This window comes from Muscardinus avellanarius, assembly GCF_963383645.1.
Source record: "Muscardinus avellanarius genome assembly, chromosome: 3".
In the NCBI taxonomy this organism is placed as follows: domain Eukaryota; kingdom Metazoa; phylum Chordata; class Mammalia; order Rodentia; family Gliridae; genus Muscardinus; species Muscardinus avellanarius.
In genome coordinates this window covers 131,038,822-131,063,327 of record NC_137788.1, presented here as the reverse complement: position 1 = coordinate 131,063,327, position 24,506 = coordinate 131,038,822, and the positions used below count along the sequence as shown (strand labels likewise).

The window sequence follows — 24,506 nt, the reverse complement described above, 5'->3', positions numbered from 1 at the left end:
CTGCAATTTAGTGAGACCTTGTTTCAAAATGAACAAAATATAGGACTGAGAATGTAGCTATGTAGCTTGGAGATAGAATGCCCCTGGGTTCTTCCATCCCCAGTACTGCAAAAAAAAAAAATCTGTTGCTGAAGCCAGGCATGGTAGTGTACTCCTGTAATCTGAGTATTTCGAAATAATGCTACACTCAAATGTGAAAAAAGAAAAAGAAAATGGAGAAACACAGACTGGACTTACTTGGCAAGCCCAGGCTTTATATTTTTCTGATCTTCCATCTTTTCTCCATCTAGGCCTGAATGGCATGGAATGCTCTACTCCCAAGCTGACAGCAAGAAGAAATCAAACCTCATGATGTCCCTCTTTGAGCCTGGACCCGAACCTCTCCCATGGCTAGGGAAAATGGCCCAGCTGGGTCCTATTTCAGGTATCGTCCGGATCAGATTTTACTTATCTCAGCTTCGTTTTTTCTCTTCTGTTCTGAATGTCTCTGACCATAGGTGGTAGATTGTCTGAACCCTCACTGGTGTACTGTGATCTCTGATGCTGAGTGTGTACATGAAGAAACCGCGAAGAGCCTGATGTTTGGACTTTTAACTTTCCCTGTTCAGGGAAAACCAGCATTTAAATTGCTTTATGTAGCTGGGGGTGGTGGTGCACGCTTGTAATCCCAGTACTTGGGAGGCTGAGACAGGAGGATCGCAGGTTCGAGGCCAGCTTCTGCTACCTAGTGAGACCCTCTGCAACTTAGTGAGACCCTGCTTCAAAATAAGAAATTAAAAAAAAAAATCGGGCTGAGGGTGTTGCTCGGAGGTAGAATGCCCCTGGGTTCCATCCCCAGTACAAGATAAATAATAAATAAATAGCTTTTAAGTACATATAAACTCTGAGACTGCTTAGAGTGAAAAGCCATTCCATTTTCCCCTCGGTCATTCTCAGAACATTTCATTCTCCTTCCTTCTTGCAACTTTTGTCCCCTCAACTTTTATGACATTACTCCTGGTACGTGCCGGGCTTTTCTTCGGCAACTTTTTTCTTGTCTTCTTTTCTACTTCTTGCCTTGCAGTTTCCAAGACGTTTTTCTTTGCCTTCTTTTAGGTTTTTAGTCTCTCTTGAGTGTTTCCTTAGTAATAATAGTTTCAGCACACCTGTGATCCTAGTACTTGGGAGGCTGAGATAGGAGGATCACATATTCTAGGTCAGCCTCAGCAATTTAATGAGACTTACAACAACTTAGTGAAACCCTGTTTTATTGTAAAAAAAAAAAAAATAAAAAGGGCTGGGGGGAGTATAGCCCAGAGGTAGGTCCCCTGAGTTCAGTCCCAGTAACACACACACACACACACACACACAGTTTCAGACTCCCCAAATTTGCAACTCTAGTCCCATCTAATTTCTTCCTGAAATTTTCATTTTTCCAGTTTTGGGTTAAACTTCTCCACCCTACTTATTCTACCAGTCTCAAGCTTAGTGTTTGTTTTTTCTTTTTTACAGGATAGGTATTGAACCTAGGGACACTCTACCACTGAGCTAACACCCCCAGACCTGTGGCGGGGGGGGTACTGGGGATCAAACTGTGGGGCATTCTACCTCTGAACTACACCCCCAGCCCTATTTATTTATTTATTTATTTATTTATTTATTTATTTATTTTAATTGTGGTACTGGGGATGGAACCCAGAGGCTTTGTATCTCCAAGGTACAACCCAGCCCTATTTTTTTAATCTTTTCATTTTCATTTTATTTTTTATTTATTTTTGCAGTACTGAGGATGGAACCCACAGGCATTCTACCTCTGATTGACTAAGTTGCAGAGGCCTCACCGGCTCTGTTCTTTTTTTTTTTTTTTTTTTTTTTTGGTGGTACTGGGGTTCCTGGAAGCCCTTCTACCTCCGGGCTACACTCCCAGACCTTTATATTTTTATTTGGAAACAGGGTCTCTTAAGCCCGTAAGGCTGGCTTCGGATCCTCCTGTCTCCACCTTCCAAGCCTGGGGATTACAAGCCTGCGCCACCACGCCCGGCTTTTTCTTTTTTAATGGAAGCCATTGTCTTTTACACCTTTCTCCTTAATCACTTCTGATTTTGCTATTCCTTTTGATTGAGGGCTTTGTGCTACTAGGTCCTCAGGCACCAACTGTAGGATTATCCTTGGCTCACTTGGGCTCACTTCAGTTTCAAGGACGTCTACTATCGTGCCAGGCCTAGAGGTGAGAGGAGTAGGCTAGAGTTGCTAAGAGTGTGATGGGAACTGAACTGGTGCAGAGGCTAAAGGTCAGGGTTAGCCTGGAGGAGGGAAAGATCAGTCAGCTCTGCTTAGAGGACTCAGGGAAGTCTTAACATGGAGAGACACCTTAGGAGTTTTGAAGAAAAGGAGGATGTGCAGAACTGGTGGAGGAGGAAAGGACCTCCAGGGCAAATTGAACACCTTTGGGGGAAAGAGTTCTGGAGCACAAAATGTGAGTGTGGGCTCAGAGTGGGGCTGGGGGCAGGTGAGAGGCTGGCATGGCTGGAGCAGAGCAGGCCTCGCCTGAGTGTGAGGAGCCAAGCCTGTTGTGCAGATTCTAGAGAGAAGTAACCTGCTCAGATCTGACTACCGTGAGAAGAATGAGGATACTGACCAGGAGACTTGCTATTCAGATGCTAGTGCTCCTGGATTGTGCAATATGGCCATGATCCAAGAGACAGGTAAGTAATTTGCACTTGGAGGTGTGTGCAGTGGCACACCTGTAATCTCATCTACTCAGAAGGCTGAGGCAAGAGGAATACAAGTTGAGGCAAGCCTGGGCAATTTAGTGAGATACCATCTCTAACTATAAAGGGCAGGGCATGGAGCTCAGTGGCAGCATAGTTGCCTAGCTTGTGTCAGGACCTGGTTTCAATCCCCAATACTGCAAAAAAAATTAAAGAAAATTTTGCATTTAGATTTATTATATGGCACTGAGTATAGATGTGTGTGTGTGCGCGCATGCGTGTTTGAGGGGGGGGTTGATTTGAAAAAGAAGGGACGTCCTACAATTAGAAGTTACTATAGAGCTGAGTGTGGTGGAGCACACTTGTAATCCCAGTACTTAGGAGGCTGAGACAGGAGTATCACAGGTTCAAGGACAGCCTCAGCAAGTAGTAAGATTCACCTACCTAGCAAGACCCTGTTTTAAAAAATAAAATAGGGCTGGGGCTGTAGCTCAGAGGTAGAATTCCCCTGGGTTCAATCCCCAGTACCACACACAAAAAAAGAAGTTACTTTAAGCTGGGGGTGGTGGCACATGCATGTGATGCCAAGTCTTGGGAGGCTAAGACAGGAGGATTGTAGGTTAGAGACCAGTTTCAGCAACTTAGTGAGACACTATTTCAGAATTTAAAAGGGCTGGGGGTGCAGCTCAGAGGTAAAAGGCCCCTGTGTTCAATCCCCAGTGCCAAAAAGATATTACTAGTGTAGCCCTGGAGATGTGAAAATGAGAACCTGAACTGGACAGTGGGGGGGGTAAAAGACACTTGTTGGGTAGCATCAAAGTTTGGATAGGAGAATGGTCCTAGGTTTCCAGCTTGGGCCCAGGTGAAAGGAGTGTATTTATTAAAGTAAAAACCAGAGAGTAGATTTGGAAGAACCTGTGTTTTGCGAGTTTAGTTTGTGCTGAGATGTAGGTGGAGGTGCCCAGAGACAGTTCTAAGGCCGTCTGCGCTCATCACATTGAGCTGCCCTGTGTTTGTGTTGCTTCTCCTCTCTCTGAGTCTTGTGCTCAGTGAGGACGGTAACACCTAATGTTCTGTTGAACTTAACTCATGCAAGCACTGTGCTGGACACAGTGCAATGTGCCATCCCATTGAATTCTCATAACAGTCTCATGAGGCTGAAGTTACATTAGCATGACAAATAATAACTGATAAAACTACCTTACAGGGCTATTGAGAGAATTTATCTAGGGAGTATTGATAAAGCTCCTGATATGCAGTAGACACATAATGGTGGATATTGCTGCTGTTTTTAAAGCAGAACATACAAAATAGCACTACAATTGTTTAGATCAGTCCCATCTACTCCGAATTCTATTCCTAGAGACAACTTTACATATACTTGTTTCTTTTGGTATTTATATTCTAAGTAATATAAGTGTATACTAGTTCTTGATATATTTTCATTTTATTTATTATTTTGGGTGTGTGTGTGTGTGTGTGTGGTACTGGGGATGGAACCCAGGGGCATTCTACCTCCAAGCTACACCACCAGCCTGATTTCTTATTCTTTATTTTGAAACAGGGTCTCACTAAGTTGTGGAGGGCTTCACTAAGTAGCTGAGGCCAAGAACTGCAATCCTCCTGAATCAACCTTCCAAGTACTGGGATTACCAGCGAGCACCACCATGCCTGGCTTTTGTTCCATTTTTAGATATCATTTTTTTACCTTTTTTTCGGTGCTGGGGACATTTGCTGGCTTCTGAAGGGTGACTGTTGAGCTGGCCTCTTGCCAACCCGTCATTCTGAGTCTTTGTATCTCTCCTATTTAGAGACTCCTACTAAGAAAAGGGTGTGTGGGGAGTAAATGTTTTGCAATCTTGTGCATTTGGAAACAGCTTCTTTATGCCATCCTGTACACTTGATCAGTAGTTTGGTCGGATGGTTCTGGGATGGAAAACATTTTCCCTCAGTTTTGAAGCATCACTGCTGTCTCCTCTCTGGCCTCCAGTGTTACAGCTGAGTCTCGTGCCATGCTGACCCCAGGCCTTGGGCCTTGAGCCTTGAGCTGTATTTTCTCTGTGCTCCTTGAGGATCCTCTTTGTGTCTCTGGTGCTCTGGATTTTCAGAATGATACACACAGCTGTTGGTCTCTGCATTCACTGTGCTGAGTAAGCACAGTTGGCCTTTCCTATCTGGCAGTTCATGTTCTCTGACTTTTTATTCTCTGTTCTGTGTGTGTGTGTGTGTGTGTGTGTGTGTGTGTGTGTGTGTCTTTTCCTACCCAATTTCTGTCTTTTTTTGTTCTGCCTTCTCTGAAGTATCATCAACTTTATTATACAGAACTGGAAATATTTCTAGTTGTACCATCTTTGTGTGTGTTGGAAGGTACTGGGGAATGAATCCAGGGTCATTCTACTTCTGAGCTCTACCTCTAGCCTTTAAAAGTCTCTTGTTCATTTTTCAAAAATGCAATATTTTCTGTCTTCTAATGCATTTACCTTATATAGGCTCCAAAGTTCAGTTCAGGAGATGCTGGAATGTTTGGTACTGATTCTGAATGCTATAGGCTAATAAGGATCTAAAGAAACCACTGTTTGCCAGAAAAACTGGGGACATCTTTATGGAAGGGTAGTCTAATAGAGTTGGACCTGGGATATAGATAGGGAAGTTTGGTCAGGTAAGGAATAGCAGTGTTGAATGGTGGAGAACGTGTTGCTTTTGGAACTAAAAGGGCTAGCTGAGTCACTGAAACCTTATGTAAGTCCAGCCTTTTTAAAGTTCAATTTCCTTATCTTTATGTGTGTGTGTGATACTTGGGATGAAGCCAGGGACATTCCACCTCCAAGCTTTGAAGGTAGAAATAAAGTAACTTTTATTTTGAAACAGGGTTTAACCAGGTTGCTGAGAGTCTTGCGACATTGCTGATGCTGGTCTCAAACTTGCCACCCTCTCGTCTCAGCCTCCCAAGCACTGGGATTCCAGATGTGCACCACCATGCCCAGCTACTTTCTTCATCTTTAATAGTACTGATAGATAATTCTACCTTCTCGGGTTGTTTTATGCACAGAGGTTGTATGTATAAAGTGTCTGACACATAATTGAGATTGATAAGTATTCGTTACTCTCTGGGTATAATTACTAATTAGTGCTTGCTGTATACATGGTTCTAACGGTAATGAATGAGTGAGTGACTACTAAATGAATGAATGGATGAGGATGGGAGAACATTCCAGGCAAGGGGAGTAGCAGAAATAATGACAGGGAAGTTAGAAATGAGTATATAGTGTACAACAGTACCCGTAGATCTCAGCCTGATTAAAAAGAGCTTATATATTGACAAGTATTTAAGGAAATATGTTTGTAGAATTGGGGTGTTTTTTTGTTTTTGGCTATACCCTCAGACCTATTTTTTTTATACATTTTGGAAACAGGGTCTCACTAAGTTGCCAAGAGCCTCACTAAGTAGCTGAGGTTGGCTTCGAACCTGTGCAGTCCTCCTGTCTCAGCCTCCCAAGTGCTGGGATTACAAGCCTGCACCACCATGCCCAGCTCTGGGGTAATAGTTTTTGAAGGGGAGTAGAAAGAGTTAAGAGAGGGTGTTTGGGGCCAGCAGTAAGGTGTTTTGATTAATGACCAAATCGGGTAGAGAACATCTAGTTCATGTAGAAAAGTTGGCCTAACTCCAGTTTTCAGCACGAATTACTTGGGCAAGACACTTAAGCTTCCTCATAGATAGAAATAATTCCTGCTCTGTTCTAGACTGAAGTAATAATGAGGGGGAAAAAAAGAGGTAAGTGTGCTTTGTAGATTTGTGCCAGGGTTTTTTTGACTCAGGAGGCAGATACACAGGCAGACCCTGGTTTACCCATGTAGCTGTAAAGTCATGTGGCTTTAAATCTTTGGAAGCAATTAACTAATAAGCCATAGGGCTGAGTGTTCTTCACTAGTAAAAGCATTTCTTCCCTTGCTCTCTTCCTTCATTTAGCTCTATATACTTTTCCTCTAATTTTTTTAATGCCTAGACCTATGCTGTCTAACCCAGTATCCACTAGCCACATGACATTTAACTAAATAAAGCTGGCGTGGTGGTGCACACTTATAATCCCAGTACTTGGAAGGCTGAGACAGGAAGATCACAGGCTCACACCCAGCCTCAGCTACTCAGTGAGGCCCTCTGCAACTTAGACCCTGTTTCAAAACAAAGAATAAAAAATAGGTTTGGGCATGTACCTCAGAGTTAGAATTCCTCTGGGTTCGTTCCCCAGTACCACACACACACAAAAAAAAAAATTTAGTTCCACATGTCAAGAGTTCAGTCTGCTAGCCCAGATATAGAACATTTCTAACATCAAAAAGAGTTCAATTGGAGCTGGACATGGTGCCACACGATTGTAATCCCAGCATTTGGGAGGCTGAGACAGGAGGATCGTGGTTCGAGAACAGCCTCCTCTACTTAGACCCTTTGCAACTCAGTGAGACCCTGTTTTTTGTTTGTTTGTTTGTTTGTTTGTTTGTTTGTTTGTTTGTTTTTTGTGGTACTGGGGTTCCTGGAAGCCCTTCTACCTCTGGGCTACACTCCCAGACCTATTTTTACATCTTTATTTGGAAACAGGGTCTCCTAAGCCAGCACCCGCGGCTGCCTTCGAACTTGCGCGATCCTCCTGTCTCTGCCTCCCAAGTGCGGGGATTACAAGTGTGTGCCACCACACCCGGCAACCCTGTTTCAAATATAAAAGAATAAAATATAGGGCTGGGGGTGTAGCTCGGAGGTAGAATGCCCCTGGGTTCTATCCCCAGTACCTCACACACACACAAAAAGGGTTCAGTTGGAGAGTACTGGACTGGAATATATAGAACTACAACATGTGTGTGTGTGTGTGTGTGTGTGTGTATTTTAATATTATAAGTGTACTTTTATCCTCTGTGACTTCAATTTATAAAATAGATAAATGAAGCATATTTCTTTGAACATGCTGTTTGATCTTTACAGTGGCTTTCTATTGAGAACAGGTTCTCCAACCTGATTGAAGTTAATGGATTTTCTTAAGGAAGTAATGGGACATAGAAAATTTGAGTGATTCAAAGAGCTGCTTGCTTAATTGGAAATGCAATTGATTGTGTTTTGCCAGATGTCATTTTAAGAATGTGTTCTCTTTAAGATGCTAAGGAAAACCCCTATGGTGAGGACGACAATAAGAGCCCATTCCCCTTGCAACCGAAAAACAAACGCAGTTATGCCCAGAATGTGACTGTGTGGATCAAACCCAGCGGCCTGCAGGTACTATGACCATTTACAGTGCTTTCTGCTGTGGGCAGGAGGCGGCGGGCGGGCGGGATTTGATTTGATTTTCCTTGATATTTTGTAATTCATTTATTTCTCATGTTTGGCATTATTTCCAAAAGAGATTTGAGATGGCCTGCAGTAAAGCACTTATATAGCAAAATTATTTCTTGCAAAATTTGGAGCAATAAGAAACTTAAGAGGAAGAATGAAAACAATTTTGCCTAGAACCCAAGGCAAAATGGTAATTGTATTTGTGCAGTTTGACTCAGAGCTTCCTGCTGCCAGGGTCAGAAGAGAAACTTGTGGGTTATTAAGTTTTCTCTTCTGATGAAAGGAAGCAGAGCAGTTCTCCTAGAAAGGCTTATTTCCTGGCACTGGTGAGGCACTGGCTATTAGAACCAGTGTTGTCTTTAACAAGTTTTGAAAAATGATGTAATGTATTTGATTACTTATTTGTACAGTAGAATCCAAGCTGTAGCATTACATAGCTTCCACAAAAACCCTTTCATATCATGCAGAGATAACCTTTCTCTCCTTTGAGCACTTCTTTTTAGGCTTCTTCCTCTAGTGAGTCTAACCTAAGCCAAATGGGAAAGGGCAGTCAGGCTGTGTGACACCAAAGGGTTCTCACTCGACTGCACAGCCCCCTTTTATTTTATTTATTTATTTATTTATTTATTTATTTATTTATTTATTTATTTTAGTACTGGGGTTGGGACCCAGGGGTATTCTTCTCCAAGCTACACCCTCACCCTCAGCCCTACTTTTTATTCTTTATTTTGAAACAGAGTCTCACTGAGTTGCAAAGGGCCTCACTAAGTAGCTGAGGCTATAGGCCAACTGCAATCCTCCTGTCTCAGCCTCTCAAATGCTGGGATTACAAGCGTGTGCCACCACGCCTGGCTGACTGCACAGCCTCTTTCAGCCTTTTCCATGGAGGCTGAGTCACATTCTGCCTTGGCTATAGGGTCACGGGGCCACTTCTCTTTGTTGGAAAATCAGGGTCTCCCTTCTTTCTCCATGCTTGACCCCAATACTTCCTTGTAAGAATAATAATTAGAAGGATTTCCACCACATTATAGATGAATTTATTTTAATTTCATTTTGAGCCAGGCGTGGTGGTGCATGCTTGTAATCCCTGCACTTAGGAGGCTGAGACAGAGGGTCGCACAGATTTGAAGCCAGCCTCAGCTACTTGGTGAGGCTCTCAGCAACTTAGTGAGACCCTGTTTCCAAATAAAGTATAAAATAGGTCTGGGAGTGTAGCTGGAGATAGAAAAGCCCCTGGGTTCCATCCCTAGTACCACAAAAAAAATTTTTTTTTCTTTTTTTTCTTTTTTTTTTTTTTTTTTTTTCATTTTGAAGCCAGGCATGGTGGTGAACACCTGTAAATCCAGTACTTGGGAGCTGAGACAGGAGGACTGCAAGTTCCAGGGGCCACACTCAGCAACTTAGCAAGACCCTGTTTCAGAATAAAAAATAAAAAGAGCCAGGGGTGCATGTTGAAGGTAGAATGCTCCTGGGTTCAATCCCCTGTGCAAAACAAAATTTTTGTTTGTTTTGGTATTGGGTGTATTTTTTATTGTGGTACACATAAGATATACCACTTCCAACTATTTTAAAGTGTACACTCGCTGACAGTTTAGTGCATTCACAGTGTCAGGCAATCCTCAATCCTGTCTAGTTCCAAAACTTTTTTTTTTTTTTGGTGATACTGGGGTTCCTGGAAGCCCTTCTACCTCTGGGCTATACTCCCAGACCTATTTTATTTTTGGAAATAGCGTCTCTTAAGCCAGCTTGGCTGGCTTCGAACCTGCCCGATCCTCCTGTCTCTGCCTCCCAAGCGCAGAGATTACAAGAGTGCACCACCATGCCCAGCCCAAAACATTTTTTTTTATCACTCCAGAAGAGAATCCTATAGCTATTACTAATCAAGTCACCACATTCCTTCTTTCTCCTTGGCCCTGGCAACTACTAATCCAGGTTTTGTTTTTTGTTTTTTTTTGGTGGTGGTACTGGGGTTCCTGGAAGCCCTTCTACCTTCGGGCTACACTCCCAGACCTATTTTTGGAAACAGGGTCTCCTAAGCCAGCGTGCACGGCTGGCTTCGGCTTCGAACCTGCGCGATCCTCCTGTCTCTGCCTCCCAAGCGCGGGGATTACAAGCGTGCGCCACCATGTCCGGCTAATCCAGTTTTTGTCTCTATGGATTTGCCCATTCTAGATATTTCATAGAAATTGAATAATACAGCTGGAGGTGTAGCTTAGTAGTAGAGCGCTTGCCTAGCATGTGTGAGGCCCTGGGTTTGATCCCCAGCACTGTGAAGAAGAAAAAAAGTAGAATAATATAATCTGTGGTGTGTGTGTGTGTGTGTTCATGTACGTGTGTGTTCGTTCGTTCGTTCCTGGGGATTGAACCCAGAAGCATCCTACCTCTGAGCTATAACCCAGCCCTATATTTATTATTTTTTCAAACAAAGTCTCACTTAGTTGCAAAGGACCTAAGATCCTCCTGTTTCAGCCTCCCAAGTACTGGGATTACAAGTGACAAGCGTGTGTGCCACCACGCCTGGCTGCTCTCTCACTTTTTTTGTTGTTGTTGTTGTGACACTAGGGATAGAATCCAGGGGTATTTTACCCCTGAGCTACATACTCTAGCCTTATTTTATTCTTTTATTTTGAAACAGGGTCTCACCAAGTTATTGAAGCTGGCTGCTAACCTGTGATCCTTCTGTCTCACCCTCCCAAATCCTGGGATTACAGTGTGTGCTACCATGTCTGGCTTTTTTTTGTCCATTTTTTAATTGGGTTGTTCATCATTTTTTTGAGTTCTTTATTCTGGATAATAGACTGTTAGTATGATTTGCAAATATTTTCCCCCATTCTCTAGATTATCTTTTTCAGGGGCCTTCTACCTCCGAGCTACACTCCCAGATCTTTTTTTTTTTTTTTTTTTTTTTTTTTTTTTGGTGGTACTGGGGTTTCTGGGAGCCCTTCTACCTCCGGGCTACATTCCCAGACCTATTTTGTACTTTTTTATTTGGAAACAGGGTCTCTTAAGCCAGTGCGGCTGGCTTCGAACCAGCGCGATCCTCCAGTCTCTGCCTCCCAAGCGTGGGGATTACAAGCGTGCGCCACCACGCCCGGCTCCAGATCTATTTTATATTTTTATTTGGATACAGGGTCTCATAAGCTGCTGAGAGTCTCAGTAAATAGCTGAGGCTGGCTTTGAACCTGCGTGATCCTTCTGTCTCAGCCTCCCAAGAACTGGGATTATAAGCATCCACCACTACGTCTGGCTTTTTTTACATTCTTTATAATGTCTTTTGATGCACAAAATATTTTTAGTTTTGGTGAAGTTGAATTTATAAATTTTTTGCTTTTGTTGCTTTTGTCATTTGATACTATAACTGAGAGCTCATTGCCAAATCCAAGGTCGGAAGGATTTATCCTTGTTTCCTTACAGGAATTTTCTAGTGTTAGCTCTTCTATTTAGGTCTCTGATCTACTCTGAGTTAATTTTTTTCACATGTGGCCTAAGAGTCCAACTTCATTCTTTTCATGTGAATATCCAGTTGTTAAAGATTCTCTCCCCCTTGGATCGTCTTGGCATCCTTTAAAAAAAAAAGTAGCTAGTTGTGGATGTATTGGCTTGCTAGGTATACTTTTATGGGACAGACTGATTTATTTTATCATAAAGAGTTCTGAAGGGAGGGTGCCTTACTAATGCTGAAGAGAAGGCTGACCTGAACTCAGAAGAGATCTGCAACTTGACACTGCTAGCTCTGGTCTCGTTTTCTTCAAACATTTAGAGCCATCTTTTTGCATACATCCCCTGCTTTTGCCACAGAATTCTAATATTGAGTTTATTTTTCCTTTTTAAAAGACAGATGTACAGAAGATTTTAAGAAATGCAAGGAAACTACCTGAAAAAACACAGACATTCTATAAGGTGAGATGGCCAGAATTACAGTGGAATAGGGTGTGCCCAGGGAAGCACCCAGAGAGCGTCAGCAGAGCGCGCTGGAGGTGTGGCTTGGTAGGAGAGCGCCTGCCTTGGCCTGGCGCGGCCCTGGGTGTCCACCAAAGGAGTGTGCGGGGTAGCAGCAGGAACATGGACAAGGACTGGAAACGTATGACTCAGGCCTCCGTTTTTCATCAGGAAAGTCAGTAGAAGCGATAGGCCTATTCCTGCCTTCCAGGAATTGGAAGTGTTTGCGGGGCCTAGTTCTGTACATTAAGGCTTCTTTAGGTTGGAGCTGCTGTGAGTGGCTGGGGGGAGCAGTTGGAAGGCCTGGGGGCCATAGCCCTGAACCTGGACCCTCCTCACCAACCAGGGCAGGACTTCCTGTAATGGGGACTGCCCAGAACACTTAATGCACCAGTGAAGCGCTTTTCAAGAACGACTTTTAAAGGTACTCATTCGGGAACTGTGGAGTAGATGTTTCTCCATCATCTTGCTAGCTAGTCCAGAATCACTGGTGGAGAGAATAAAGTTACAAGGGATGGAGCGGAGTTGGCGGCGTTTCGGCTCACTTTCTCCCACCCTTTTGGTGTTCGGCTGAGCTGAGACTGAAGTGCAGCGTGCGGTCTAGTTTACTAATCTTAAAGTATGGCACACACAGCCAGCCTCAGGCAGTCTCTCTTCTGGAGAACACACAGTGCTGCTTTGCTGGGTGTAATACCATTGCCTTTATTCACTTTTGTCTTCAAACCTAATTATGTAGCAAGCTAGTGAAATCAAGGAAGATTTGTAGCCTTAATTCGAATTCAATGGGAGCCTCTTAGCCAGCCAGGCCCTCCCCTACCGAAGGTAACCCGCTCGCTTCGATGAGCACGTCTCAACTGCCTGTCGTTCTCTGACAATTGTCAGCTTTATGTTGCAGACGGCACACTTGTACTGGAGCCTTCTGAGCTCTTCGCCTTCTAACAGATGCTAGTAGAGGTGGTCACAGGGCCTGCTTCTTTTGTTTCCTATAACCTTATGTTAGAGAGCTGGATAGCCCCTAGCCACTGACTGCCTCTGCACCCTCAGTGGACAAGGACAGAGATCCCTCACTTTCTAAACAGGCCTCGTAGCTCACCCACATCACAACAGTGGCCAGCGGGGCGCTTCATGTTCCTGGGCTTTGTTCTACTGCCCAGCCTTTCCTGCCGTGGCAGCCTTTCTGGTCCCGACTCCTCAGAACTCCACGAGTCCACAGCAGAGGTGCCAGGTCGAGAGCCTTCTGCGGTTAGTAGCAAGCCCTTTCCACGCCTGAGTAACAGCAAAAGCAACCCACCATAGAGTTATGAGTAGGACACGTGTGCAGAGTGGTCGCCACGTTTGACACGACTGCTCATTCATGATGGCGACAGCCTGTTTGAGTCAGCTCATGCTCTTCCCTATTTACCTGTCACCTATAGAACCTCTTGCCAGCTACATGATCACACTCTTTATTACTGGCTTTTCAATATAAAAACCTATCCTTATATAAAAGTTCCCTAAGCCCGATGTGGTGGTACATGCCAATAATCCCAGAGGCTCTGGGGGATCGCAAGTTTGAGGCCAGCCCAGGCAACTTAACAAGACCCTGCCTAAAAATAAAAAAGGCTAGGGGTATAGCTCAGTGGTGGAGCAACCCTGGGTTTGACCCCCAGGACTGCAAAAAAAAACAAAACAAAAACAAAACAAAAAAAAACTCCCTAAAAGTTGAGAGTCAAAGAGAAATTATCCTATGGTGAGCACTGAGGAAGAAAACGCATTGTGGGAGCACTGGCATTCATTCTCGTTTCAGGAGCTGAACCGTTTACGGAAAGCTGCCCTGGCCTTTGGTTTCCTGGAGCTGCTCAAAGGGGTAGCTGATATGTTGGAGAGGGAGTGCACGCTGCTGCCTGACACGGCCCACCCCGACGCTGCATTCCAGCTGACCCACGCTGCCCAGCAGCTCAAGCTGGCCAGCACCGAGTATGCTGCTTACGACCACAACATCACACCTCTGCACACGGACTTCTCTGGGAGTAGTACAGAAAGAATGTGAAAATGGCCTTGGAGCCTTCTTTTTCAGTCCACTGAATATTTAGAGCAAAAACATTACAGTGTGTTCATCACCCAGGACCTTCCTGAAGCTGACTGCCACAGTCTGAAAAGGGTGTGAGGGTGGCTGGCTGGTGCTTCCTGGGCTTTCATTAAGCCCAGAAGACAGTTGCTACTCCCTGGGCACGTTTCCTGGGATTTTTTTTTTTTTTTGGTGGTACTGGGGTTCCTGGAAGCCCTTCTACCTCGGGGCTACACTCCCAGACCTATTTTTACATTTTTTATTTGGAAACAGGGTCTCCTAAGCCAGCACGCGTGGCTGGCTTCGAACCTGCGCGATCCTCCTGTCTCTGCCTCCCAAGCGCGGGGATTACAAGCGTGCGCCACCACGCCCGGCCTGTTTCCTGGGATCTTGAAGGGCTGATGAATGCAGACCTGCCCTACCTTCCTCAGGAAACCTGGCCAGCAAGGGTTCTCTGGCTTCCTGAAAGCATCTGCTCTTCAGCTTGTCTCAACTTTAAGGATATTTTAAAACTTCTGTCCTTGGGATGAGCAGCCTAGACTGAGACTTGCTAAGTACAAACCCAACACCAGTAAGTGTCAGAACTTCCCCTAGGATTTGGCAAAACATAGCCAGGCATGGTCGTACATGCCTGTCATTCAAGTACTTGGGATGCCAAGACAGGAGGATCATGGCCAGCATCAGCATCTTACTGAGACCCTCTGTGAGACCCTGTTTCCAAAAATAAAAGAATAAAATAGGGCTGAGGGTTGTAGCTTGGAGGTAGAATGCCCCCGAGTTCAATCCCCAGAACTACAAAAAAAGAAAAAAGAATTTAGCAAAATATGGTGGTAAACCTTAAGTGCTTTTAGTGTATTTGAGATACTTAAGCAATATGTGAAAATTATTCCCGTTTGTTGAAGCATTTTTTTAAAAAAATGAAAAAAATATTTGGTTTTCTATAAAATAGTTTCACTGGAAAACTAATGGTCCTTTGGTTTTTGGTGTAGCTTTTCACTTGGATTTAATTCGGCTTCGTAAGGGGCACAGATTCATAAATCATGATGTTTCCTTTGGCTCCATATCGACTTACTTGTGTCTGACCCTGCTCAGACTTGGCTGCCTTTTCCGTGGGGCTCCAGTCATCAGCCAGCTGCACCGCCTTAAGCAAGTTGCACTTGTGGGGCCTTTATTTACATATCAGTGCTTTTCCAGCTGCTCTGAGGCCTCCTTCAGAAAGCCCTGAGATTGCAAACACAGCAACTATTTCTGGTTTAGCATGCTGTGCTACTAGATATTTTCCCTGAACGAAGGACTTTTTTCACTAACAGTCTGAAAAACATTAGACTAAATTATTTTTAAGCAAGAGCTATTTGTATTTCAGTTATAAATCTTTTAATAGAAATACACAATGTTTCACTCTCTCAGACAGCAATAAGGAGGTTCCTCACAATAAGAATACAGAATTTTGCCATGAAAATGCAGCAAAACCTACTGCAAAGCTGATCTGCCCAGTTACACAGCTGAAGGAACATCAGAAGTCAACACAAGTTTTGAAAGAAGTTACAGACATGCAAAATACCCTCGGTGCAGTTTTAAAAATCAGCCAGGTTATGGTAATCAGATGCTTTAGGTCAAATCTCCATCTTGGCTTCAGTGAAACAGCATTAACTTATCAAATCTCCTTCCCCCAGAAACAATGGCAGTGACAAAACAGCTACCATACCTTAACTTCTTTTATACAAGTGTTACTTCTAACGCTTAATTTATTTGGTTTATGTGGAATGTGTTAGCGAAAACTGATGTTTTTTACAATGGCCAACCATAAGGTCTAGACTTTTTTCAGTTGCCCTTTTGGTGCGTTTCCTGCCAGAAATCCTTGCTAAAGGATCAGCTGGTTGTTCCCTAGTGAAAGATCCGATTTTCAGTGTCCTATTGCAGACAGGTGAAGAGGCCAATCTAATCTAACAGCAGCAGAGAAAAGCAGGTACTTTTGAGATTCAGAAATGTGCAGCCTTACCACTTACTCAGAGAAGTACACACGCAAATGGACCCTGCCAGTACAAAGAATCGGTCTGGCTTTAATGTTTGTGCACAGCTTGAAACAGTTTGCAGGCATGTTGGCCTCCTCTGTCTGGCCCACTTTAATGTTTCAGTCTGCCACAGACCACAACATGTTTGGAAGCCTTATATTCTCATTGCTTTCTAAACAATGTTTCCTCTTGGTTAGTCTTGAAGACAGTTGCCATTTAGTTAGGAATGAAGTGACTGTGGTGTCCCAAGGTTCTGATTGTTTCTCTCAAGTCACTCTGCCGCTTCGATGTCCACTGCGGTAAGCATATAACAACAGATGTTGTTAGGCCAGAAGATGTCAGATGTGTAACAAATGCCCCAGCCCCACTGACCCAGAAATGTTTTATCAATAGCCAAGTTCACTTGATTTTCAAAAAGTCAGTGCTACCCATGACACAACCCCTTTGGTACAGAAAGTATTAGGTCCTGCCTGAGTCCCTTTTAATAGACCTAGAACAATACAGTCTTGCTTTTTTTTTTTTTCAGAAACAACAGCTGAAAAGAACAAATTCCAACTGTAAGAATGGTCACTACCTTGGGATACAGCACTGAAACTATCTCAGGCACTAAGGACCTGAGGACATGAAGTGGGGTGGGGCTGAGCCTTTGCTGTCAATACACAAGAAGGAACCTGTGGTCAAATATCAGGAGTCCATGTCATGCAGGTACTACACTAAGATAATACAGTAATTCAGGAATATTACTGGGAAAAGGAAGATAGCCTCACTGACAATTTAATTGTTTAACTTAAAAAAAAAAACACTTTTACATCAATACAAGGTAAAACTGTAAGAATCATTGATTAGGCTCAAACTGGAAAGAAGCCATCTAAAGCTCTCTTTTTAGTGGACCTTTTTCTTTCTTTGTCCATAACGCCGCCTGCGTTGTTTATAAAGGTGACGAAAATTTATATATAATCCTGAAAAAGAAAAAAGGCTTGATTAGAAATGAAAGTCTTTCTCTCTTGTAACCAGAAGCTTCTGGAGTAGGGACACTCTCTAGAGAGTCTGCTTTTCATATCCCATAGCATTAAGTTTATTGCAGCTACTCAGGATGTACAAGCCAGAACAAATCAGTAACTGCGCTACAAACAACCCAGTTCTTCCCAGGGGGTTACAGCTTATTATTTTCCTATATTATGAAAATTTCAAGCAAAAAAGATAAAATCTTTATATAGTAAACATTTGCACTTAAACTTTTTGCGATATTTTCCTTGCCACATACATACCCACTCATCTGTTCATCTGCCCAGCTCATTTTGAGGCATTTCAGTGTCAGATGTAAACATCAATACGCTTCACCCCTAAACACTTCATTAAGTATAGTTCAGCATTTCTTTTTTTCCCCTTGTGGATGCAATAAAATGCACAAATTGGAAGTATAGAAACCTAGGCCTGGTAGTGCACACCCATAATCCCAGTACTTGGGAGGCTGGGACGAAGGATCACAGGTTCAAGACTCGCCTCGGCAACCTAGCAAGACTCTGTTCCAAAACGGGAGCCGGGCATGGTGGCGCATGCTTTGTAATCCCAGCATGTGGGAGGCTTAGACAGGAGGATCGTGGTTCGTGGACAGCCTCAGCTTCTTAAGCCTTTTGCAACTCTTAGTGAGACCCTGTTTCAATATAAAGAATCAAAATTAAGGCTGGGGGTGTCACTTGGAGGTAGAATGCCCCTGGGTTCCATCCTCAGTACCGCGAAGAAAAAAGGTGAGAAGCCAAGGGTGGTGGATCACACTTGTAATCCCAATACCAATACTTGGGAGGCCAAGACAGGAGGATCGCAGTTTGCAGCCAGCCTCAGCTACTTAGTGAGGACGTTCTGCAACTTAACAAGACCCTGTTTCAAAATAAAGAATAAAAAAACAGGACTAGGGGTATAGCTTGGAGGTAGAATGCTGCTGGGTTCCATCCCTAGTACCACAAAAAAAAAAAAGGCACTGTGTGTGTAGCTCAGAGGTAGAATCCCCTGGGTTCAGTCCCTAGTACTGAAGGGGGAAAAAAAGAAGGAAGGAAGGAACCATACAAAAATATTACTGTTTTGCCGGGCTTGGTGGCACACGCTTGTAATCCCTGCGCTTGGGAGGCTGAGAGAGGAGGATCGCACAGGTTTGAAGCCAGCCTCAGCTACTGAGTGAGGCTCTCGGCAACTTAGTGAGACCCTGTTTCCAAATAAAATATAAAATAGGTCTGGGAGTATAGCCCGGAGGTAGGAAGCCTCTGGGTTCCACCCCCAGTACCACCAAAAAAAAAAAAAAAATACTACTGTTTTTTTGTTTGTTTTTTATTGATTTGTTTTTTGGTGGTACCGGGGTTCCTGGAAACCCTTCTACCTCTGGGCTACACTCCCAGACCTATTTTATATATATTTTTGGAAACAGGGTCTCCTAAGCCAGCATGGCTGGCTTCAAACCAGCGCGATCCTCCTGTCTCCGCCTCCCAAGCGTGCGCCACCACACCCGGCCAAAATTACTACTGTTTTAAGCAGTAGTCTAAAAAGTATGAGATAAGTGGGGCATGGTGGCACATGCTGAAGTGGGAAAATCACTTGAGTCCATGAGTTTGAGACCAGCCTGAGCAACATAATAAGACTCCATTTCAAAAACCAAGAATACAATACAACATATTGCAACTCCAGGAAACACAATTCAGTGAATTAGCAAACAGGATTTGAGGGTCAGATCCAATTTTAATCCTAGTTGACCACTGATTAGGTTCTATAGCTTAGCCTCATCTTAGTTTCTTCATTTGTACAATAGGTTATTTTAGTTGGGCGTGGTGGCGCACACCTGCAATCCCAGCACCTGGGAGGCTGAGATGGGAGGATTGTGCAAGTTCAAAGCCAGCCTCAGCTACTTAGTGAGGCTCTCAGCACCTTATTAAGACTCTGTTTCTAAATAAAAAAATATAAAATAGGTCTGGGAGTATAGCCCGGAGGTAGAAAGCCCTTGAGTTCCATCCCCTGTACCACACACACACAAAGTGCTTTGACTCATATACAAATGTTAGCTGGTTATTGTACTAAATGAAGTACTAAATGTGAATTTAGGATTTACATCATCTTGAAGAATAAGAGCAATTATATATTCATTATAGGCAAACTAAATATACATATAAAATCTTGCAAATTAGAGTACACAATAATATTAACAATAAGATATCTGTGTTAATGTACATTAGAATATTAAAATATTAAAACATTTCTATCCCTCTAGTTCTTTTGTGTGTAGGTGTGATACTAGGGATTGAACCCAGAGGCATTCTAGTTCTGAGGAACACCCCCAGCCCTATCTTATTTTTATTTTAAAATTCTGAAACAGCCTCATTAAGTTGCTGGAGCTGGCCTCAAACCTGCAATTGTCCCGTCTCAGCCTCCCAAGTTCTGTGCCAGCAAGCCCAACTCCCCTCTAACATTTCTGTGAACTATTTTAGGTGGCTTTCCAATACTTTCTCACTATTCTCATTTTGTGGAACCTAGCTATAGGCTGGACTTATACAGAAACAGGAATGAAGAGCTCTTAATGTTACTTGCTTCAAGGCCAAAACATTTTAACATTTTTGGCTAGAAATCTTGCTGAAATTTTTTGAATACAAAAAAACAGCCATTTGCAAATGACCTAGATCCTTAACGTATAGTATTTACATCTGCCATGTGCTGATACTCTGAGGAGTTCATTCCTAAAGTTAGGTGTAGGTCTCTTCTCCCCAGTATGAAATGACCACAACCAGGGCTTCCGAGCTACTCTGTGGTCTTCCTTTCACCGTCTGGGGAGGCCAGCCTCTAAAATGACCCCCACCCTGTTGGCATTTCACACGCTTGTGCAGTCCCCGCCTGCGCTGTACTGGGCTTGTCTGTGTGATGCATGCCTTCTGAGGCTAAGTTGCAGAAGGCAGTGTGGCTTCTGCTTCTCTCTCTGATCACTTGTAGGGAGCCATGTCTGAGCAGTCACACAGAGATGAACGACAGCGAGAAACGAAGGCCTGCTGACAGCAGCTGCAAGAGTGCTCAGAACAGACTCTCCAGCTCCAAGTCTACAGGACCAAGGCCCCTCAAGTCCCATGAGGTGCTGAGCCAGAGCTCCCCAGCCAGGCTGCCTCCTACCTTCCGAAACTGAGGCAAGAAGTTCTTGTTTTTGGCTGCTAAGTTTTGTGACAATTTACTACTCCAAGATGACTAACATACATGTGTGCTATTGCATCCTTTCGGCTGCAGGCAGCCTAGGTACCCATACTTATTTAGAGCCACCTCAAGCCTTTTGTCAAATAAGGCAGAAGTACATAAATTAAAACCTATTGGAACTTTATCTAAATCCCTAGTTATAATAAGGTTTTGTTTGGTTTTTTTTTTTTGGTGGTACTGGAGATGGAACCCAGAGGCCTTCAACCACCAGGCTACACTCCCAGACCTATTTTATATTTTTATTTGGAAACAGGATCTCTTAAGCTAGCTGAGGCTGGCTTCGAACCTGCGCGATCCTCCTGTCTCAGCCTCCCAAGTGCAGAGATTACAAGTGTGCACCACCACGCCCAGCTTATAGTAAGGTTTTAAAGTTTCTCATATTTGTAGTAATTTAGGTTTCCTTTTTCCCTTTACTTCTGTTTTATATGCAGGTAGGTTATTTAGTAAGCAAGCCGGCTGTATGTGGTCAGCAGAGGGCTTTCCCACTGAGAGGCAGAGGCTGTATGACAACGTTTGGCTCAGAAGCCTCTGCTGCCTTCTTCCTCCCTTGCTGCCATCTGCATTATCACTTTTCAGAAGTCTGGATTAGGCCGGGCGTGGTGGCGCATGCTTGTAATCCCCGCGCTTGGGAGGCAGAGACAGGAGGATTGCGCAGGTTCGAAGCCAGCCGCGAGTGCTGGATTAGGAGACCCTGTTTCCAAATAAAAATGTAAAAATAGGTCTGGGAGTGTAGCCCGGAGGTAGAAGGGCTTCCAGGAGCGCCAGTACCACCAAAAAAAAGTCTGGATTAGTCAGAATAAGATGAGCTTCCTAATGTGTTTTATTTATTTGCTACTTTTTCTATTTCTGTCTATAATTTTTTTCTATTATGTCTTCTTGCTACAATGCCCAGGCTGGCCTCAAACCAGAGTTAACATGACCTTCTACCTCAGCCGTGCAACTAGCTGGAACTACAGGCCGGCACCACACACCTGCTCCTACTGTTTGTTTTTTATTTTAATTTTTTAGTGGTATTAGGAGTTGAACTCAGGGGCATTTGTCCTCTGAGCTAGACTTCAGCCCTATATTTGTTGTTTTGTTTTGAAACAGGTCTCACTAGGCTGCTAAGAGTCTTACTACTTGGTGAGGCTGTTCTCAAACCTGTGATCCCCGCCTCAGCTTCCCAATTACAGGCATGCACCACCACACCTGCTTTTTGTCACCATGCCCATCTGTTCCCACTCGTGTGTGTGTGTGTGTGTGTGTGCGCGCGCGCGCGCACGTGGTGCTGAGAATTAAACCCGTGGGCATTCTACCCCGACTTTTTTTTTTTTTTTTTTTTTTTTTTTTGGCAGTACTTGGGCTGGAAACCAGGGGCATTCTACCTCTGAGCTACACCCCCAGCCCTATTTTTTATTCTTTATTTTGAAACAGGATCTCATTGAGTTGCAAAGGACCTCACTAAGTAGCTGAGGCTATACACAAACCATGATCCTCCTGTCTCAACCTCCCAAATGCTCGGATTACGCCTGATTCTTATTCTTTATTTTGAAACAGAGTCTCACCAATTTGCAGAGGGCCTAAGTAGCTGAGGCTGGCTACAAACCTGAGGCTCTCAGCTTCCCAAGTACTGGGATTACAAGTGTGCGCCACACACACTGGCTCTCTCCCACTCTTTTTTTTTTTTTTTGGTGGTACTGGGGTGGAACCCAGGGGCTTTCTACCTCCGGGCTACACTCCCAGACCTATTTTATATTTTATTTGGAAACAGGGTCTCACTAAGTTGCCGAGAGCCTCACTCAGTAGCTGAGGCTGGCTTCAAACCTGTGCGATCCTCCTGTCTCAGCCTCCCAAGTGCGGGGATTACAAGCGTGCGCCACCACGCCCAGCACTCTCTCACTGTATTTTTTTTTTTTTTTTTTTTTTTTTTGCGGGTCTGGGGATGGATCCCAGGGGCATTCTACCTCTGAGCTACACCCCCTGCCCTATTTTTATTCTTTATTTTGAAACCAGGTCTCACTGAGTTGCAGAGGGCCTCACTAAGTAGCTGAGGCTGTCCGCGAACCGCGATCCTCCTGTCTCAGCCTCCCGAATGCTGGGATTACAAGCGTGCGCCACCACGCCCGGCTTCTCTCACTGTATTTTAAAAGAGTTCTTTATATTGTTTTCAAAAAGAATTCTATATTCCCAATGACCAAGAGCAGTTCAAGAACATAATTCAACCACTGGAGACTTGGGAAGAAATATTTCTGTACCACTGCATATTCTCCTAGTGCATCTGTTTTTGGTTTTGTTTGTTTTTTGTGTGGCGCTGGGGATCAAAGCTAGAACCTTACACAAGGTGCTCTACCACCAAGCTACACCCTGTCTCCTAGTGGGGCTGTTTTTGCAAAACAAATCTTCTCTAACACTATGCTATTCTTTCATAAATAGAATCCTAATAAGGACATTTAAATTTTTGAATCACTTAACTCTCCCAAGGAGGGACAAGAGAAAAAGTCTGTATTATAGAGCCAATACTTACCTAAAAATAACATTATAAGATAAATCTGAAGAAAAAAGGAAAACCGAACTTTGACTTTCACAGGATATGGCAATGTAAAACTGAATCTTCCTGTTTCATTGAATATTGGGATGGACTGGATCACTGAGACAGCTAAAAACAAACAAGCACTTGTTAGAAGCAGAAGAGCCAGGGAGCAGGGACACCCTGTGACTGCCTTCCCCGTGCCACCCTCCCTTCAGTCTGAGTCTGCTGGGAGTGCTTCCTCCCCGTACAGGAAGCTCCTCTGCGGCTTTCTCCCACCTTTGCCTAAGAGAAGCCATAAGCCATCAACAGGGAGGTGAGCGGAGGCAGTCATGGCACTCAGCTTCTGTGTCTCAGCCTATAAAATGGCGGAAAATCCCTACTGACTCACTCAGTAGGTGTTTGCCAGAATAAAATGAAATCATTAATAAGAACCTGCTTTGGAAAATTAAAAATACATAAATGTAGAGCATGTAGTACATGACCACACAGCTCCCAAACCAAACCTTACAAAATGAGCTACATCTGTAATAGTCTGGATACCAGGAGTGTGATGGAAGGAGATTACAAGAAAAAAATCCCTGAAAAGTCCAACAGCCCAATTATCAGAATGCGACTGGCAGAGGCAGAAGAATGCACTGACCTCCTAGCCACTGGGCACCCCCTGAAGCTGAGCTATGAAGCCTTAGTTTCTGAAATTACCTTCTGCCAAACATCCCAGAGGATATATGGGGATCCATACAGTGTAACGAAGCCACGTGAGCACCTTCCAATCCATGTCAATACAGGAAAGCATGTAGAAGGGATACCTGTTGAAAATAAGGAATGCCAGTGTTAAGAGCCACTCGAGGTTCTGAACGCAAGACTAGAATATCATTCAAGAACACAGACGAATCGGTTCTCAATTAGCCACCCATGGCTTCTTCTGAATAGAATTAGAATCCTTTGTGGGGTATCTACCCACAAACTTCCATCAGGCTACTCTCTAAATCTTCAAAGAATGTGAACTCTCTTTACTAGCTGACTTAATTTTAGGTCTTAACCCTCTTTGTTCAATATATATGTACTGGTTGTGTAGAAACTTTTGGCTTTATTCCTGGTTCTGATCTATGTTCTAGTGGGTAAAGATGTCAGGCTCTTTGTCTCTGGAAAGAAGAGTTACTATCAAAATTAACATATAGAAGCCGGGCATGGTGGCACATACTTGTAATCCCAGTATTTGGGAGGCAAAGACAGGAGGATTGCGGTTCACAGCCAGCCTCAGCTACTTAGTGAGACCCTTTGCAACTCAGTGAGACCCTGTTTCAAAATAAGGAATAAAAAATAGGGCAGGGGCTATAGCTCAAAGGTCAAATGCCCCTGGGTTCCATCCCCACACACACCAAAAAAAAAAAAAAGAGAGAGAGCTGGGTATGTAGCTCAGAGGCAGACTGACCCTGGTTTTAATCCCTAGTACCCCCACACACACATTCTCTTAATGAAAACTGAAAATGAAAAAACCAGAAAAGAGGCCAATTCAAAACTTCAGTAATCTTGTAGTAAAAAATTCCTATCTAGCCGGGCGTGGTGGCGCACGCTTGTAATCCCCGCGCTTGGGAGGCAGAGACAGGAGGATCGCGCAGGATCGAAGCCAGCCGCGTGCGCTGGCTTAGGAGACCCTGTTTCCAAAAAAAAAAATTTAAAAATAGGTCTGGGAGTGTAGCCCAGAGGTAGAAAGGCTTCCAGGAACCCCAGTACCACCAAAAAAAAAAAAAAAAAAAAAAAATTCCTATCTAGC

General features: G+C 43.8%; 2 protein-coding genes across 5 annotated transcripts in view; one reads left to right on the top strand and one right to left on the bottom strand.

The window, feature by feature from the left end:
* INTS14 (integrator complex subunit 14) overlaps positions 1-13,975 on the top strand; it is a gene marked incomplete at both ends in the record, with an annotated part of 41,296 nt that extends 27,321 nt beyond the window's left edge. For all 4 annotated transcript variants that reach the window (XM_080692313.1, XM_080692314.1, XM_080692312.1 and 1 more), the window contains 4 exons: positions 291-424; positions 7,832-7,950; positions 11,842-11,907; positions 13,733-13,975. In XM_080692313.1, the coding sequence (XP_080548439.1) occupies positions 291-424; positions 7,832-7,950; positions 11,842-11,907; positions 13,733-13,975 (562 nt within the window). The remainder of the gene's footprint in view (positions 1-290; positions 425-7,831; positions 7,951-11,841; positions 11,908-13,732) is intronic.
* A 2,912-nt stretch (positions 13,976-16,887) lies between these two features.
* HACD3 (3-hydroxyacyl-CoA dehydratase 3) overlaps positions 16,888-24,506 on the bottom strand; it is a gene marked incomplete at both ends in the record, with an annotated part of 37,015 nt that continues 29,396 nt past the window's right edge. The window contains 3 exons of the mRNA XM_080692819.1: positions 16,888-16,964; positions 22,727-22,858; positions 23,432-23,538. Coding sequence (XP_080548945.1) covers positions 16,888-16,964; positions 22,727-22,858; positions 23,432-23,538 — 316 coding nt within the window. The remainder of the gene's footprint in view (positions 16,965-22,726; positions 22,859-23,431; positions 23,539-24,506) is intronic.